Raw genomic sequence first — 17,940 nt, 5'->3', positions numbered from 1 at the left:
GGGTGGGGCTGCAGGGCTGGGGTTCGTAGGAGCCGGGCTCGGACGTAAACCTGCACTCACCCTGTCACCCCTGTGGGCCTGTCTTGTACATTCCATGGTCCTCTCAGCTGGCTAAATACCCAGAAAAAAATGAGGAGGACGTGCCTTGTGGCAGTGCCTGGGGTGCTGGAGTGAGGTGGGATGGATGCAGGGCTTTCTGCATCCTCATCAGAATCCACACGGGGCTGTGCCGGTGGGTTGGACGTGGCCCAGGGGAGCTGCCGGGGGGCAGGTTTGTGCTTGGGGCTGACTCCTGCCTGGGAGGGCTCCTGCTGCTTTGGGTGGGCGTACACAGCAGGAGAAGGCTGTGGCTTTGCCGTGCTGCTTCCTTTTCGTGCACAACCTCTACAGCCAAGGGGAGCATAGGAAATTTCCATCACTGTGACGGGAAGCTGCTTGCCATCGAGTCCTTTCTGCAGCGCATCCAACCTCAGAAAAATTAATGGGAACGTTCCCTCCGCTAAGGACTGGCTGGGCAGGAGGCACGCGTGGGTTTTGGCCCCTCAGGTGGCTGCCAACCCCTGCCAGCTTTTGCTAACCCTGACGGTTTGCTGCGCTGGCTTGGATGCTGCGCTGGTCCTTATATTGACCACGAATTGCATCCCGATGCGGCCGAAGCAAAGATGCCAACCCCAATGCTGGGGGGCTACACATGGAGCCGCTCCGCTGGCTTCGGGATGGAAACGTGGTGGCATCAAGGTTAGGGACAAGCGAGGCCACCGCAGTGCCATAATGCACAGCCGCTGCCTGGCTTGATGGACACGCTGGGTAATAAAAAAATAAAATAAAAAAATAAAAATCTCTCTTAAAGCAGGGATGAGAAGCGGTAGCCGCGATGCCCGTGCTTTCAGAGAGCACATTTGGGGGCTGAGTGCTCAGCCCCAGAGATGTTTATAGCACTTTAGGTCTGTTTGCGAGGTTGGAGCCTTTCCAAAAAAAAAAAAAAAAAGTGGGGGGGGCCAAAAAAGAGAAAGACATATATTATTGTTTATAATCTGCTTTATTCAGCCAAACCTTTCCCCACCAGCCTTGCGGATTGCTGTTTAAATCCCTCGGTGCCTTTAACTACCGATACGGAAAGTGGTTAATGTGCATTCGCCCTAAGCTTGGCATCTACTCCAGGAAATCACTTTAATTGAGAAGCATTAAATGTTAAAATGATTAAAAAAAAAATAGCGAAAGCCAACATACGGCTGCGCGTGGAGGGGTTTGGACCCTCCCTGGCATGGTTTTTCCATCTCACCTGTGCCCGCCGGTGGTACAGTCGGGCGATGGCGGCGGGTGCCCGCCGCCATCGCTGCGTGGTGACAGAAAAGCCACGTGGCAGGGCTGGAGATGCCCACCCTAAATCCACCCATCCCTGCGAAAAGCTAGTGCACGATAACCAATGCCGCTCGTCCCATGCAGGGATGCCAGCATCCTCCATCCCGAGGATCCCGACCCCTTCCCCAAACAGCCGACGGCACCAGAGCAGGCGATGCCACTGTGCTCCCGTTAAGGAAGAAAAATCCCGAAGGCTGCTAAAGAGCATCCCGAGTTTATTTGCCATCGCTTTCCCCTCGAGGCGAGGGGTCGACCGTACACATCTCATGCCAACGCACGGGAGGTGGGGTACAAAAGCCAAAGTCAGGGGGATTACAGGGTCCTTTCTCCCCAAAGACGTGGCAATAAATAAGGTTTTTATTCTTTTCTTTATTTATTTTTTTAATTATTGTTTTTGTTGGGTTTTCTTTTTTTTTTCCCCCCCCAGGAAACAAGACTCTCACTTTCTGGAACTGTACAAAATTTACACAGCGAAGGGAGCAGGGGAGGCATTTGGCCTTGGCAAAGCAGGGATGGAGAGCAGCAGGCACGGCCCCCCCACAACCCTCCCTCACCGCCAGCCGCCCCGCGGGGCCTGGCGAGGCCGGGGGCTTGGCACGAAGCAGCACCCAAGGCGGGGGGGGCACATGAGTGCGGCTGGGGCAACTCCTGCAGCACCAGCACACCCAGCTGAGGGGGACAAGGAGGGACAGGGACATACTGGTGATGTGCTTTCTTGTGTGGCTTTTTTTTTGTTTGTTTGTTTGTTTTTATTCTTTTTTCCCCTTCTTTTTCCAAGCCCTCTCAGCCTCCGGCAGCAGCTGGCGAACCCAATCTGCCACCATCCCTCCCCAAAGAGCAGCCTGGGACCATCAGCATCGTTCCAGAGACATGCAGGGGGATGGCAGGGACCCCGCAGCCAATGGTAGCCCCACGGGGCCAGGGCAGAGCTGGGCACCCAGCGACGGAGCTGGATTTTATCCGTCGGGCTGAAGGTGAGGGTTGAGAGGTGCAAGCTGTGCCAGGGCAGGTGGGCAAGTGGCCATCACAAGCCCAGGGATGTGGATTCCTGCGGTGCTGGAAAAGGTGGGCAGCTGATGTCAGGAGTCTCATCCCCTCCAGTTCCCACCACGTGTGTTTCTGCAGCTGATGAATTGCCCTTTTCCTCCTCTTTTTTTGGGGGGCGGAATTTTTTTGCACTGCCCTCAGAGGAAACATTCCCCACCTGTCCCTCCCACCTTGCCCCAGAGCTTGCGGTGGCTCCTCGTCTTTAATTCCTCCCCGCCGCCCGGCCAAGGTAAAACCCGCAGCGATGCACCGTGAGTGCTCCCACAGATAAATCACAGCCCCACAGCCACTGCACACCAGCTCCACTCCCACGGCCCCCGGAGCGGGCAGCATCGTCCCTGGGCAGCGGGGCAACGGCACTGCCCGAGCAGATCCCCAGCCTCCCTAAAATAAACCCTTCTACAATATAGACTCTTCTTGCCGCTGAGGCTCGGGGCAGCGCCGAGTCGCGTTTCAACTCCGTATCGAAAAATAACTCTTGAAAATAGCAGCGGTGTTGGGCAGGAGGAGTGCAGGGCTGGCGTGGGCGCCCGGACGGACTCTGCCATCCTTGATTGTCCTTCCCTCCGTCCGGCTCGTGCCATCGCACGTCCCACCGCGCCCCAGCCCCATGCCGGGGTCCTCGCCGTGCGTCCCGTGCGCTGACACCTCTCTTGTGCTTACACCCAAAGGCTTCCGTGTCCCCCCCTGCCCCAGGCACAGCCACCCCCCGCCATTGTCAATGTCGTCCCCCCAGCTCCAGCCCTCCGGGGCCGATTCCCGTGGGAAATCCTGGAAAAGTCAACTGCCGGCTGGAGCCCTCTGTGCTGGGCTGGAGGGGGAGCAAGGGAGGGCCAGGGTCGGGGGGCGAGCGGTGCTTAGAAAGGGGGGTGATCCATGTCGTCCAGCCAAGAGGCCGGGCTGGTGGGAAAGTCTGGGTACCCGACACTGCTCCCCGTGGAGATGTCGGAGGTGGGGCCCCCCCCGGCCATGGCCCGCAGCGTCTGACTCACCCCCTGCGCCCCGTGGGCCACCAGCCCCAGGCCGCCGTCCATAGCGTAGTCCAGGCCGTTGAGCAAGGGCGGGTGGGACGGCAGGGAGGAGATGGAGGACGGTGACTGGGGGAGGCCGTAGGGACTGCCGTCCCGCAAGTCCTGGTACGACTGTCCTGTCCCCTCCATGGAGAAGCCGCCGTTCAGCAACTGTCCGCCTGCCACGTCCCCCACGCTGCCATAAACCCTGTTGGTGTGGCCGAGCTCGGAGAGGATCTGGTCTTCTGCGGGGGAGAAGAGGGAGAGCAGAGCGGGGGGGTCAGCGCAGGGGGGAGCCCCACAGACCCCGCGCCCCACGCCGGCACCCCACTCACCACGGAAGCTGAGCTCGCTGTCGCTGACGCCACAGTCCTCGGCCGAGCTCTCCTTCTCCAGCTTGCCACCCCCGCGGCTCCGCTTGACGCTCTTGTAAAACTGTCCCCAACGATGCCGCCCCGCATCCTTCTTCAGCCGCTTCTCCTTGGCCCGGCGGTTCTGGAACCACACCTGAGGCGGGAAAATGGGAACGTCGATGGCACCACGGCACCCTGGCACCCCTGCATGCCAGCACCTCTGCGCCTCTGCCACCCAGCACCCCTGCAACCCAGTATGCCGGCACCCTGGCACCCCAACACCTATGCATCCCAATTCCTGCACACTCATGCAACCCTGCAACCCAGCAGGCCAGCATCCCGACACCCCAGCATCCCTCCATCCCGGCACCCCAGCATCCCTGCAGCCCACCTCCCAGTCACCCCAGCATCCCTGTAATCCAGCTCCCAGGCATCCATGCCACGCAAAAACCCTTGTGCCCCTGCATCCCCTGAAACCTGGCACCCCTGCAACCCAGCACCCCAGAACCCCCCCCCAAACCCCTGAAACACAGCAGCCCTGCAGCCCAGCACCCCAGTGGGACCCCTGCGTCCCCCTTCACCAGGGGCAGGGTGGAGAGGGACATCCCCATGGCCTCACCTGCACCACCCTCATATCCAGCCCCGTCTCGGAGGAGAGCTGCTCCCGCACATGCCGGGCAGGCTTGGGGGAGTTTTTGTAGGCATTCTTCAGTGTCTCCAGCTGCTTGGCCGTGATGGTGGTCCGGGGCCGCTTAGCACCTGCCTCGGAGTCATCTGCAAGTGAAGGAATCCAGTACCAGCCCCAACCGCAGCAGCTTGAGTGTCCCCCCCCCAACCACCAGCCCACACCACTGGAGAAAACCTCCCCAAAACCCAGCTCCCCCAGAGCCCGCAGCGACCCCTTCCCACTGGTACGATGCCAGTGACGTGACACACGGACACCCCTCGGCGCGACCTCCCGCCTCGTAGCCCTTCCGCGGTGGCACCTACCATTCTGCTTGGCGGTCTCGTAGTCCTCCTTGCAGACCAGCCGCCCGTCCTCCATCAGGTAGAACTCGTCGCCGGTGGCCAGCTGCCGGCTGCAGATGATGCAGGCGAAGCAGTGGAGGTGGTAGACGAAGTCCTGGGCTTTGCGGACCACCTGGGTGGGGGGGATGCCCTGCTGGCACGCCGTGCATTTGGTCCCGAAACGCCTGCGAGGAGAAGAGGGTCACCCTGAACCCCTCGGCAGGGTGGGCTTCGCCAGAGACGGGGTGGGGACCAGCAGACAGGGCAGAGTTTAAACCAGCAATCAACCTAATTACGCATGACACTTCACACGGCTGGGGTTTATCTTCTTCAGCGTGAGAGACCGGCCTAATGGAGCTGAGGAAGGTTTGATTTTAATGGTTCTTTTAACTAATGCTTATAGGCTGCCTGATTTTCCCCTGCAAGGACAGTACATATTTCATCCACATTAATACCAAATAAATTAATTACACCGCCCCGCTAGCATGATGAATCCCAGATTAATGTAGAATGATGGGGCTCTTAACGCCGTAACGACGGGCCGGCGGGTGTGCTGGCTCGAGGCGGGTGTGGGCCCGAGCGAGCAGCAGGTGTGGGCACGGCGGCAAGGAGCGTGCAGGGAGCACGTGAGAAGTGTGGAAGCAGCGACGCAAGGAGCGTGCAGGAACGCGGAGAGCCTGGGGTGCCCGTCGCTCCAGGATGGGCTATGGTGGGACGTGGTTGCCCTATGCAGGCATGACATGGACTGACACCTGGACAACACCTGGACAACTCCCACTGTAAACGGAATTACTGGCACGAAGGCTACGCACGCCACAAGGCAGTGGCGGCACAGAAGAAAAGCAAAAAGAAGCAGACATTCCACTGGTGTTTTCAGCATTGACACGGGGCAGACCCCCCCCACCTCCCACCGGCACCATGAGGGCTCTGCTGGGTCTCCCCTGCTCCCCTAAAACAAACGCTGGGACCCCGCAGAGCCGTCCCAGCGTTGCAGCAACAGCCCAGGCAGCAAAGCTGCCAGAATAAATCTGTGCCCTGCGCCTTCAACAGCCCCGTCGGCTTCAAAGGAGGCAGCCCAGGAAAACCCGAGCCCTTCGGCCCCCAGCCCCAAGGCCGCAGGGGTGGGGGGGGCGGGTGCCCGGGGGGTACGGCCACCCCAGGCACCTCTCGCAGCCCCTGAGGGGTGAACACCCCCTGAGCACGCAAAAATCACCCCTTTCGCAAAGGGGCACTGGCAAACAGGAGGCGAAAGAGGGAAAACCTGGTTTGTCTCATTTTCTTGGCTTGTATCCTAAAGGGAGAGTCTCCGGGTATCTGCTGGGGAGACCCCCAGCGCTCCCGGGGTCAGCTGGGAGGGAAGGAGGGAGGGATGGAGGGAGAGAGGGAGGGACAGAGGGAGGGACAGGGCAGACAGCCAGGCAATTCTTCTCCATGCCCACAGCTGAGCCAGGGCACGCTCTGCAGCCCCATCCTCCCCCTGCCCATCCGCCCCCCCTCACATAACACCATTTTAAACCCCACACCCCATCCCTGCCCCTGGCCAGGGACCAAGACCTGCAGTTGAGGAGGAGGGGAAAAAAAAGATAAAAATTTTAAAATCTGATCTTTTCAGAAGCAGCTCCTGCATTGCAAACCTGCCTGGGAAATCGGCCCTAAATCCTCGTGTCCTCCGCAGGTTCCCCACCCCAAAATCAATGAGCGGTTGAAAGAAAGGTGAGGCGAGAACCCGAGCGAGCGCCGAGATGCGATTGATTGGCACCCAATAATCCAGGCTGGACCTCATCTAAGAAAGTCACTGATCTTTCTGCTCTAATTAACATTGATTACCCGCACCTTTTGGGTGACTATTTAAATGACTTGGCCATTAACAGGCTGGGAAATATCAGAAGCGAAGGGTTATTACCCAGGCCGTGGCGGCTGCTTTGACCGTTGCACGCTCCCCAGCTGGGAAGGAGAAATTCAAGACGCATCTTTGGCTCTGATGGCTGATGGAGTGGGGGATGTAGGAGGCCTGAGGGCCCAGGGATGGGCAGGCAGGGAAAGTCCTGCCTGGGGATTAGCGCGGGGTGTAATCACCATTGGTTGGTTCAGCCGGCCGGCCAGCGGAAAAGGGTGATGGGGAGAGGGAGGGTGGCCGGGGATGGGTGGGAGATGACAGCGTGGGGAGGTGGTCCTGGTCCCCGAATCGCAGCAAGTCCTTTTCAGCCAGGTCCCGTCACCTGCAACCGGTGCCCGCTGGCCAGGATCTGGCCCTTCTCCTGGCGGGAGGTGTAAAGCTGCACCCCTCCGTTTCGCAGGGATTCACCGCCGGCAGAGCTCTGCCAGCCCCGGTGCAGTACGCCTTGCCATCCCTTGGGAAAGCTCCTGGATTTCGCCAGCAGCCAGGGGCTAGAGCATCCCCGCTGAAAAAGTCCATTTTTTAATGGGAAATGGGTTGTCCTGTCCTGCGGGAGCAGGGAAACGCCGAGGCTGGGGCATCGCACAGCTTGGGGACAGCTGCCAAGGAAATCAGATGAGGCTTTCACAACACTGGGAGAAAAACAATAATTTTTTTTTTTTTTAATAAATACATAAAAACAAAAATTAAAAAAAAACCCACACAACAGATAAAAAAGATGAAGGGAGAGAAACCGCATCAGCACAACCGGGGAGGCGAGCGAGGGGCTCGGACAGGAGCGGCAGCGCTGCCTTGTGCGGGTTTCTCCTGCCCTCTAGCTCTGAGCGGAGCCGGGGCCGCTGCCAAACCATCCCAGCTCGCCGTCCCACTGGGGTCAAAAACCAGCCCAGGGGAGCGACGAGGAGATTGGGGGCTTCAGGGAGGCTAAATTCCAACAAACAGCATCCAGCCTGCGGCAGCTGTGGAGCACCAGCCTTTCCTTTATTTCCACAAAAACAACAACAACGAGGGAAAAAAAGATAGATGAAGATTTTGGAGAAATGACGCTTAAATGTTGTGTGTTTGCCTGCTTGGCGAGCAGGGTGACGCCGGTTTCGGGGGCTGCGGCCCCGAGCGGTACTCACTTGAAGAAGTCCTCCTTGCAGTAGACGCTGCCGGCCCGGGAGAAGCAGCGATCGGCCAGCTGCATCTGGCAATCGGCGCACTTGAGGCAGGAGCTGTGCCAGTGCCGGTCCAGGACCTTGAGGATGAACTTGTCCAGGATGTGCTGGTTGCAGCCGGCGCACTGGGGGATCTCTGGGGAGAGGGACGGAGAGAAGAGCGGCGTCAGCCACCGCGGCCCCCTCACTGTTCTCCCACCCAGCCCACGTCGGCTTGTGCGGGTGCTTTCTGGGGTGATAAGCTGCCACCCCTTGCCTCGCCGGTGGCCGGGCACACCTTCCTTTGCCAATCTTCGCCAAAACCCTCCGGGGTAGCAAACCCACCAATGCACTGACACACATGATGCTTTTCCCTTCTGCATCTCATTTTCCAGGCCACGCTCCCTGCCACCCATTTCCCCGCTTGCCTCTCGCTCGCTCTGGGATGGCATCCTGCAGCCCCCAACCTGGCCCTGAACCCCTAAGATGCCAGGGTGACCCAGGGATTCACCCATGGGGGTCCCAGCTGTCACCCAGGGCTCCAGGACCCCCACTACCTCCATCCCATCCGCAAAGGCTTTTTCAGCACAGACAAACGTCTCTGCCCCTCCGCCGCATCCCGAGGACCACGAGCCGCCCGTGTCAGCCACTTTGCATCCCCCCACGGTCCAACACACGCTTGGTCCCCAAGACCCTGGTTTTCTTGTTATTTCCACCCACTTTCTCCCATCCAGCCAGGATGTTACAGACCCCAGCCACTGGAAATACTGGAAACGCGGGCCATGCTGGAGCACAGCAGCCGAAAGCAGGGGAAGAGCAGTGGTGGCGGGTCCAGCCCCATCCAGTCCCCCCCCCACAGCACCTGTGGTGTGAGAGGACGCCTGGAGCAGGGATTTTCCGGAGGCCCGGCCGTCCAGACTCCCGCACAGTGTCTGCCCACGGACGGGCAGCTGCCGTGGGTCTGGAGAGCGGGGCATCGACCCCCCCCCATCTGCCCTCAGGCCAGAATGAACGGGAGGTGCTGGAAAAGTCTGCGGGAGAAGATTGCCCAGTAAAAGCCCGGCACGTAATGCTGGCACGCACGCAGGAAGGGAGATTGATTTTTTTTTGGGGGGGGGGGGACGGGACACACACACCCCCCACGTCTGCAGCTGGAGCGATGCTCATGCATAAGGGCTGCCTCCTGCCCCGGGGGGCCGGCAGTAAATCGCGGAGGGGTATTCGGTTTTTTTTTTTATTTTTATTTTTTTTTAACGTGCTGGGGAGGCTGAGGAGGGACCCTGCTGTCCCCAGCCTGGGTGGCTCCTTCGCCCACCCCCGGCAAAACGAGACCCCCGGCTCGGCACGGCCGGGCTGTGAGGGGAGCGGCGGGAGGAACGGGCACGGCCGTGCCGGGGGGCTCGGGCGGGGGAGAGAGGGACCCCTGCGTCCCGGGGGGGTGAGACGGGGGGAGTGGGGAAAAAGGGGGGGAAAAAATGGAGGGGAGGGGGAAGGAAGAAAAGGAGGGGAGGAAAGAAAAAAAAAAGGAAGAATAGGAGGGGAGGAAAAAAAGGTAGAAAAGGAGGGGAGGAAAAAAAGGTAGAAAAGGAGGGGAGGAAAAAAAGGTAGAAAAGGGGGGGGAAGGTAAAAAAGGGGGGGGAAAGGAAAAAAAGGAGGGGGGGAAAGGAAGAAAAGGAGGGGGGGAAAGGAAGAAAAGGAGGGGGGGAAAGGAAGAAAAGGAGGGGGGGAAAGGAAGAAAAGGAGGGGGGGAAAGGAAGAAAAGGAGGGGGGGAAAGGAAGAAAAGGAGGGGGGGAAAGGAAGAAAAGGAGGGGGGGAAAGGAAGAAAAGGAGGGGGGGAAAGGAAGAAAAGGAGGGGGAAAGGAAGAAAAGGAGGGGGGAAAGGAAGAAAAGGAGGGGGAAAGGAAGAAAAGGAGGGGGAAAGGAAGAAAAGGAGGGGGAAAGGAAGAAAAGGAGGGGGGAAAGGAAGAAAAGGAGGGGGAAAGGAAGAAAAGGAGGGGGAAAGGAAGAAAAGGAGGGGGAAAGGAAGAAAAGGAGGGGGGAAAGGAAGAAAAGGAGGGGGAAAGGAAGAAAAGGAGGGGGGGAAAGGAAGAAAAGGAGGGGGGGAAAAGGAAGAAAAGGAGGGGGGGAAAAGGAAGAAAAGGAGGGGGGAAAAAGGAAGAAAAGGAGGGGGGGAAAAAGGAAGAAAAGGAGGGGGGGAAAAAGGAAGAAAAGGAGGGGGGAAAAAGGAAGAAAAGGAGGGGGGAAAAAGGAAGAAAAGGAGGGGGAAAAGGACGAAAAGGAGGGGGAAAAGGAAGAAAAGGAGGGGGGAAGGAAGAAAAGGAGGGGGGAAAAGGAAGAAAAGGAGGGGGGAAAAGGAAGAAAAGGAGGGGGGGAAAGGAAGAAAAGGAGGGGGGGAAAGGAAGAAAAGGAGGGGGGGAAAGGAAGAAAAGGAGGGGGGGAAAGGAAGAAAAGGAGGGGGGGAAAGGAAGAAAAGGAGGGGGGGAAAGGAAGAAAAGGAGGGGGGGAAAGGAAGAAAAGGAGGGGGGGAAAGGAAGAAAAGGAGGGGGGGAAAGGAAGAAAAGGAGGGGGGGAAAGGAAGAAAAGGAGGGGGGGAAGGAAGAAAAGGAGGGGGAAAGGAAGAAAAGGAGGGGGGAAAGGAAGAAAAGGAGGGGGGAAAGGAAGAAAAGGAGGGGGGAAAGGAAGAAAAGGAGGGGGAAAGGAAGAAAAGGAGGGGGAAAGGAAGAAAAGGAGGGGGAAAGGAAGAAAAGGAGGGGGGAAAGGAAGAAAAGGAGGGGGAAAGGAAGAAAAGGAGGGGGAAAGGAAGAAAAGGAGGGGGAAAGGAAGAAAAGGAGGGGGAAAGGAAGAAAAGGAGGGGGGAAAGGAAGAAAAGGAGGGGGGGAAAAGGAAGAAAAGGAGGGGGGGAAAAAGGAAGAAAAGGAGGGGGGGAAAAAGGAAGAAAAGGAGGGGGGGAAAAAGGAAGAAAAGGAGGGGGGGAAAAGGAAGAAAAGGAGGGGGGGAAAAGGAAGAAAAGGAGGGGGAAAAGGACGAAAAGGAGGGGGAAAAGGACGAAAAGGAGGGGGAAGGAAGAAAAGGAGGGGGGAAAAGGAAGAAAAGGAGGGGGGAAAAGGAAGAAAAGGAGGGGGGGAAAGGAAGAAAAGGAGGGGGGGAAAGGAAGAAAAGGAGGGGGGGAAAGGAAGAAAAGGAGGGGGGGAAAGGAAGAAAAGGAGGGGGGAAAAGGAAGAAAAGGAGGGGGAAAAGGAAGAAAAGGAGGGGGGAAAAGGAAGAAAAGGAGGGGGGAAAAGGAAGAAAAGGAGGGGGGAAAAGGAAGAAAAGGAGGGGGGAAAAGGAAGAAAAGGAGGGGGGAAAAGGAAGAAAAGGAGGGGGGAAAAGGAAGAAAAGGAGGGGGGAAAAGGAAGAAAAGGAGGGGGGAAAAGGAAGAAAAGGAGGGGGAAGGAGGGGAAAAGGAAACAAGGAAAAACAAAAAAAAAAGAAAATGGAAAAAAAGAAAAACGGAAAAAAAGGAAAAAAAGGAAAAAAAGGAAAAAAAGGAAAAAAAGGAAAAAAAGGAAAAAAAGGAAAAAAAGGAGAGGAAGTGATTGAAATGGATAAAAAGGAAGAAACAAGGGAAGGGGGAAGAGGAAAGAAAGGGGGGGAAGAGGAAAGAAAGGGGGGGAAGAGGAAAGAAAGGGGGGAAGAGGAAAGAAAGGGGGGGAAGAGGAAAGAAAGGGGGGGAAGAGGAAAGAAAGGGGGGGAAGAGGAAAGAAAGGGGGGGAAGAGGAAAGAGGGGGGAGGAAAGAAGGGGGGGAAGGAAAGGAAGGGGGGGAAAGGAAAGGAAGGGGGGGAAAGGAAAGGAAGGGGGAGAAAGGAAAGGAAGGGGGAGAAAGGAAAGAAAGGCGGGGGGAAGGAAAGAAAGGGGGGGAAGGAAAGAAAGGGGGGGGAAGGAAAGAAAGGGGGGGGAAGGAAAGAAAGGGGGGGAAGGAAAGAAAGGGGGGGGAAGGAAAGAAAGGGGGGGGAAGGAAAGAAAGGGGGGGGAAGGAAAGAAAGGGGGGAAGGAAAGAGCACGGGAGAAAATTGTATCATTACAGCTTTAAACAATTTTAAAGTACTTTGGGGTACGCACACGTATCTCAAGTGAAGGCAGCTTTTTTATCATTCGCAAGGTTAGATGGTTACCATCCCAGCGCCCTTCAGCCTGTATTTATTGCTGGCATTTAAGCCTGCATCGCATTAACGACAGCAGAATAAATTAAAAAAAATAAAAAATGATGCCCAGCTTCCACGGGTCCCTCTTCTCCTCGCCCTGCAAGCACCTGGGCGCTCCGCTCCCCCCGCACCGCGCCGCTGCGAGCCGCACCAGGGCTGCGGGCCGGCACCAGCCGCCGTTTCCACGCTCCAGCCCTGAAATCTGCTTTGGGGTTGCGTGGAAGCCGGTAGCACGGACGAATGCCAGGCAGCGGAGCACCAAGGTACGCCTGGTGGCATTGCGAAGAAAATCCTTCTTATTTATTTCATAAACATCGATGGTTGTTTATGGAACATGTTTTGTGTATAAATGGTTATTTATATAAACGTGTGTGTACACACACGCTCACATACGTCTACATACTCACAAGCTCCCAAACACAGCTTTCTCCTTCTTAAGCACAGTAACACAGCTTAATTTCAACAAGCAAACGACTGCAGCAAATACTACAATATCTTCATCCAAATTCCCAAATAATTTTTTTTTTTTTCCACGAGAGTCCTATTTTTTGTTTCCAATCTGCCCACAGAGGTATGGCACCAGCCGAATGCACGCAGGTCTGTGTGTGCACACACCGATGTGCAGAATGCGCATCGACTTGGCTGCTCTCCCCTAATAATAATAATAATAATAATAATAATAATAATAATAATAATAATAATAATAATAATAATATAAGGGGGAGCTGCCTGGGCACCAGGAGACGTCCTAACCAATCCACTGGTGCACACAGAGAGAAAAATCTCTCAGACACAAATCCCTGCTTTGTGCTGTGCAGTGGAAGCGGCTGCGCCAGGGCCGGTTGCGCGCTGCCTCCCTGCCTGCCCAAAGCCTCGCGTCTATTCCACTTGTTTTAGCTAAATTATTTGATATAAGAGGAATAACGTTAACGGCAGTACGGGCTCCATCGTTCCCACCAGCGTCTCCGGGCTGGCTCCGTGGGCAGGCTGGCTTGATGGATGCTCGGGTGGGACACACGCACACAGCCCCCACAGCCCTCTCCTCTCCACCCCCGGGGACCCGTCCAGGGGTGCAGCAGCCTCAATGCGCACCGCTGCCGGGGGTAAGGCTGGGGGTTCCCCCCTACCCCCGAGATGCTGTGGCCGGGAGGGGACCGCCAGGGCGGAGAGAGCATCCCTGCATCCCGCCGACCCGGCCCAGGAAGGATTTGGCCGTATCCTATTAAAACCCATAGCCAGCTCTGCAATCCGGCCCCACGCAGCCTCCCACGCACCGGGGCACCCCCGTGACGGCCCCACGTCGCCAGCCGTTCCCGGGATTTTATCAGCAGCGGGGCCAGCTTTCCATTGCTCTCTCTGCCCGACGAAGGAAAAAAAAAAAAAAAAACCAAAACGATGGAAACGAAACAAACTCGCGGATGGCCTCAGAAATCCCTCAGACCCCCCCAAAAAACCCCTCACAAACCCCGAGGAGGGAGGCGATGCCAGGTTGGAGGGGGGATGCGCTCCCCTGGCGCACCCCGGCCCCGAGCTGGCAAACCTCCTTCTTTGGGGGTTTGGGTTTTTTTTTTTTTCTGTTGTTTTGGGTTTTTTTTTTGTTTCTATTTTTAAGTGGAAGGGACGAGCCCTCGCGGAGGGGAAGGTGCCGCAGGACCGGTGCCACGGCGATGCGGGTGGGGAAGCCGGGGCACAAAGACGGGGAGCCGGTCCCCCGGTACCGGTGCCTTGCACCAAACACCCGGCCCACGAAAAACACCGAGTCGGGGACTCCTCAAAAAAAAGAAGACTCTGTGGGGAGGAAACCTCATTCCTTCACATGAAAAAAAAAATAAATAAAAAAACCAAACCCCTCCTCGATTCATTTCTCTGCAGCGTGCAAACGACTTTCCCAGCGGCCATAAATCACTGCCCCCCCCGCTTCTCCCCCCAGCCCTTGGCCAGGGGCTGCCGGCACCCGGGCACCGTTCCCGCTGGCTTGGGCAGAAGTTTTGACTTCGGTGAGATTCGCAAAAACAATATTCATCAACAATATTCGGAATTATCGTTTCTCAACTAATCCCGCCTGCAAAACTGGCGGGGGGGGGGGGGGAAATCTTCCCCCCCTCCGCCCCACAAGCTCCCCAAAATTTTGCTGAAGTGGATGCTGCGAGACACAGCCCTTGCTAAAATAAGGAGGTGGTTAAAGAGAGAGGAAAAATCTGCCATTTAATAGCGATTAGGAATGAAGATGTCAGGTATTTTCATCCCGCAGGATGAAATATCGAAGTGCTGCGGGGAGCGGGGGGGGGGGGGGGGGCAGTGGGGCTGAATTCCCCTCGGGAAGGGATTCCCTGCCCCGGGGAACCGGTGCAGGATCGGTCCCCGGGGGGGTGGGGTGGTGAGGGGTGGTGTGTAAACGCCACGAAACCCCACGGCCGGGGCAGGGCTCGCCCGGGGAACCGTGGAGCGACGGAAACTTTCACGGCAGCCTACCCTCGCGTGTGTCCATCCCGCCGCCGTTTTTGGGTTGGTTTTTTTTTTGCCCTTCAAGAAAGAAGAGCGATGCTCGTATCGCGTTCGATTATTTCCTGATAATTCCCGACGCCGGTTGAGGTAGCACCGAAATGGCAGTGACAGTGGGAGGGGAGTTCGGTGGCTCCCCCACCCCTGATTTCTCCCCAGACCCACGGCCCCGGGGCTGGGAACCGCCGGTCCGAGCATCACCCGGCTCCCCTCGGCGGGATCCCCACGCTCCCGGCCCGCGCGGGCGCCCCAGGGCTCAGGAACCGTTTGCAAACCGAGAGAAATAATAAATAATAATAAAAAAATAATAAATAATAAATAACAACAACAACAACAACAACAACACGGCAGCCCCCGCCCCGTCTCCGCACCCACCGGCTCTGCAACACGGCTCGTACACCCGTGGGGTAGGTACCCCCGCCTGCACGCACACCCACCCGCGCGTCCGTGGGTGCGCGTGTGTGTCCCTCACGCCCACGGCTTTCACACGGACACGCTACCTGTAGCTCCCGAACCCTCGCACGCGCACCCACAGGTGATTTGGGGACAGAAGGCGGACGCGGCGGCATCGCCGTGCCGGTTACACGCACACCCGTGGGGTGCCTTCCCCTGTCGCTGTTGCGATAAACGATAGATGCGGTGGGGTGGGGGGTGGTGAGCTGCGGGCCGGGCGTGCGGGGACCGGAGCATCACAGACACACGTACGCACGCGTGTGCACTTGCACACGCACTTGCACACGCACAGCCGGAGCCGCGGCCGCGCCGACCTCCCCGTCGGGGCCGGGCCCGCCCGCCCGCCCCACTCTCTCTTCCCTAATTTTTACGTCTATTAACACGAGGGAAAAAAAAATAAAGGAGAAAGGGGGAGAAAAAAAAAAAAACCAACAAAAACCAAACCCACGCGCGGGCGGGCGCGGGAGGCAGCTGCCCAGCCTCCCGGAGGCCGGGAGCGGAGGAGGGAGAGGAGGAAAAGGCGTCCTTACGTTGCACCGGCACACCGAGGATCTCGGGAAGCCCCTTGACAGCCCCTTCGGCAGCGAGCGCGGCGCTTTGCATCGTTTGATTGGCCCCGGGGGCGGCGGAGGCGGGGGCGGGGGAGAGAAGCGGGGCGGGAGAGACGCGGCCCCGGGCCGGCGGAGCCCCGCGGCGGGAGGCAGCGCCGGGTCCCGGTGACCGGTGCCGGTGGCAGTGGCGGTGCCGGGCGCGCCGCCGCAGCTGTGCCCGCCAGCGCCGCCCGCCTCCCATTCATTCCCCCTGCGGGGAGCGCGCCTGACGTCACCGCCGGCGGGGAGGGGAGGGGCGCGGGCGGGGGCAGGTATCCCACTCGCGGCCAATCGCCGCCCGCTCCGCGCTGCCGGGAGGCGGGGCTTGTGCGGCGGGGCGGGGCCTGCGGGGAAGGGGCGGGGGCTGGGGGCGCCCCGCAACCTGGAGCGGCTGGCGCTGTCGCGACACCACGCAGTGGGGAGCTCTGTCCGGTGGGAGGGAGCGAAGGGCCAGAGGGCCCGGAGAGCCTTGTCCCGCTCCGTGGGAGGGGGAGTCACAGAGCCACGGGTTTGGGTGGGAAGGGACCCCCAAAGGCCACCCAGTCCAACCCCCCTGCCAGGAGCAGGGACATCTCCAACCAGATCAGGTTGCTCAGAGCCTCATCCAACCTGGCCTTGAACGTTTCCAGGATGGGGCATCCACCACCTCTCTGGGCAACCTGGGCCAGGGTTCCACCACCCTCATTGCCGCTTCGGCCGCGCAGCCCCAGCCCCGTCCCTCCTGCCGCTGGGAACGGGGTCTCAGCCAGACGGGCACCTTCCCTGGCTCCAGCCAACACCAGAACATCACCATCCCTTGCCAATGTGAGTGATTTCCCAGGGGCTGGTGACTCCCTTGGGCAGGCCCAGCACCTGGCATGGCAGCAGCAAGCTCCAGTTCACAGGATGCTGTCACGTACCTGGGGCCCGTCCCAACAGCGACTCCCCGGGGGACACAGCCAGGCTTAGAAAGAGCCAGGACTAAGAGCCGGCTGCTGCGGTGCAAGGGTGGCGATGCCAAGGGGACAGCGCAAAGGGCTCGGCGCAACCATGGCTTCCAGAAGGATCCTCGACGGGCTTTGCCAAAGGAAAACCCTGGGGCAACCCAACCCTCACCAGAGCAAAAACGATGCGTCACGGGGCAGGGGTACCCCGCGGCAAAGGGCGGAGCGAGGAAGCTCACCAAAACGCAGCTGAAGTTGGCCAGAGTGGGCACTTTGCCCATCACCCTTCCCAATGCTCACCACATCACTGGCCTGGGGACAACGGTGACAAACAGCTCCAACTTGCTCTGATGCCCCGCTCTGCCCAGTTCGCAGGCACTGGGAGCCCTGAGCCCACCCAAGCGAGGTGAAACCTCCGAGCCGGCACACGTTGCAGTGCAGGGAGGGGAGGGAAGGATGCTCAGCCCAGCCCAGGGCGCACTGCCTGTGGCTCACGTGTGCCCTTTCTGTGTTTTAATTTCCACACCAACATGCAAACTAGGAAGGGACTTTTCCCACCGGAAAAAACCTGAACCAACTCCTCAGGAAACGTGTGGATGGGACATGCCAGCAGTTAAAAAAAAAAAAAGAAGTTGTTTTTAAAAAAAAGTAATAAAACCTAATAAATTTATTAAGCTGGATCTTCCCTTAGGAAAATAAAGATTTTTTTTTTTCAATGTACTGCTGGTTTTTTAATCCCAAAGCTTCATTTTACCACCAAAACCCCAGCTGGCTCATCCCATAGCGCTGGGCAGAGACCTGCGTGCACTCATTGCAGGATTGAGCCCCCACCTCCACAGTTCACCGAGCCCCAAAATTGGCTCCCCACCACGGGGGAGGTGAAATCCCATCCTCTCCCCTCCCATCCCTCCCCTTCTCCCCTAAATCAAGCACCAGCTCTTAAGTGCATTAAGCGCATCCAGGCCCCCGCAGCCCCCAGCCACCTGCGCTCCGCAGCCCCTTGGGGCAGCGGCCATCGTCCCCCCGTGGGGTCCCCAGCCAGAGCGCGGCTCCCAGCCCACGGATGCAGGAAGGCAGGTCCCTAAGGCGGATTTACAGGAGAAGTTTAGCCGGACGTGCTGCCAGACGGACACACAGACACTGCCCCACGGCCTCCCCGTCCCACCTCTCTGCATTTCCAACCTATTTCCCTAATTATTCCGCCGCTGCCGGGAGTCATCGCCGTCTCCCCTCTCCGGCACTCTCTGATTTATCTCTCAGGCGGGCTAACAGCTCCCTCCACCCCCTTCTCCTCAGGGAATTCAATTTTCATTCATTTTTCTGCTTTGCCAGATTGATCCAGCCCCCTCTGCCCCGCTGCGGATCCCTCATGGCAGCAGGCAAAGGGAGTTGCACAGCCCCGAGCCTTCGCCTCAGGCGAGCTTTGTGCTGCCAGGGGAGCTGCCACCACGAGTTTCCACTAAAAGAAACCCC

The 17,940-nt window shown here is 58.3% G+C and overlaps 1 protein-coding gene across 2 annotated transcripts; it reads right to left on the bottom strand.

The window, feature by feature from the left end:
* Positions 1 to 3,266: 3,266 nt before the first annotated feature.
* LHX4 (LIM homeobox 4) lies at positions 3,267 to 15,557 on the bottom strand. 2 transcript variants are annotated; one of them, XM_086753727.1, is made up of 6 exons: positions 15,485 to 15,557; positions 7,802 to 7,973; positions 4,763 to 4,965; positions 4,392 to 4,546; positions 3,746 to 3,926; positions 3,267 to 3,661 (listed from the first exon to the last, which is right to left on the bottom strand). In XM_086753727.1, exons 1-6 carry the CDS (start codon positions 15,555 to 15,557, stop codon positions 3,267 to 3,269), a joined length of 1,179 nt encoding a protein of 392 aa, XP_086609853.1. The 2 variants fall into 2 exon arrangements, with proteins under 2 accessions (XP_086609853.1, XP_086609852.1); XM_086753726.1 differs by having other exon boundaries at positions 3,267 to 3,664; positions 3,755 to 3,926.
* Positions 15,558 to 17,940: the final 2,383 nt, after the last annotated feature.

This window comes from Chlamydotis macqueenii, chromosome 8 (genome assembly GCF_036417535.1).
Source record: "Chlamydotis macqueenii isolate bChlMac1 chromosome 8, bChlMac1.mat, whole genome shotgun sequence".
Lineage (NCBI taxonomy): Eukaryota > Metazoa > Chordata > Aves > Otidiformes > Otididae > Chlamydotis > Chlamydotis macqueenii.
The sequence above is the reverse complement of the archived record's forward strand: the minus strand, read 5'-3'. Positions and strand labels throughout refer to the sequence as shown.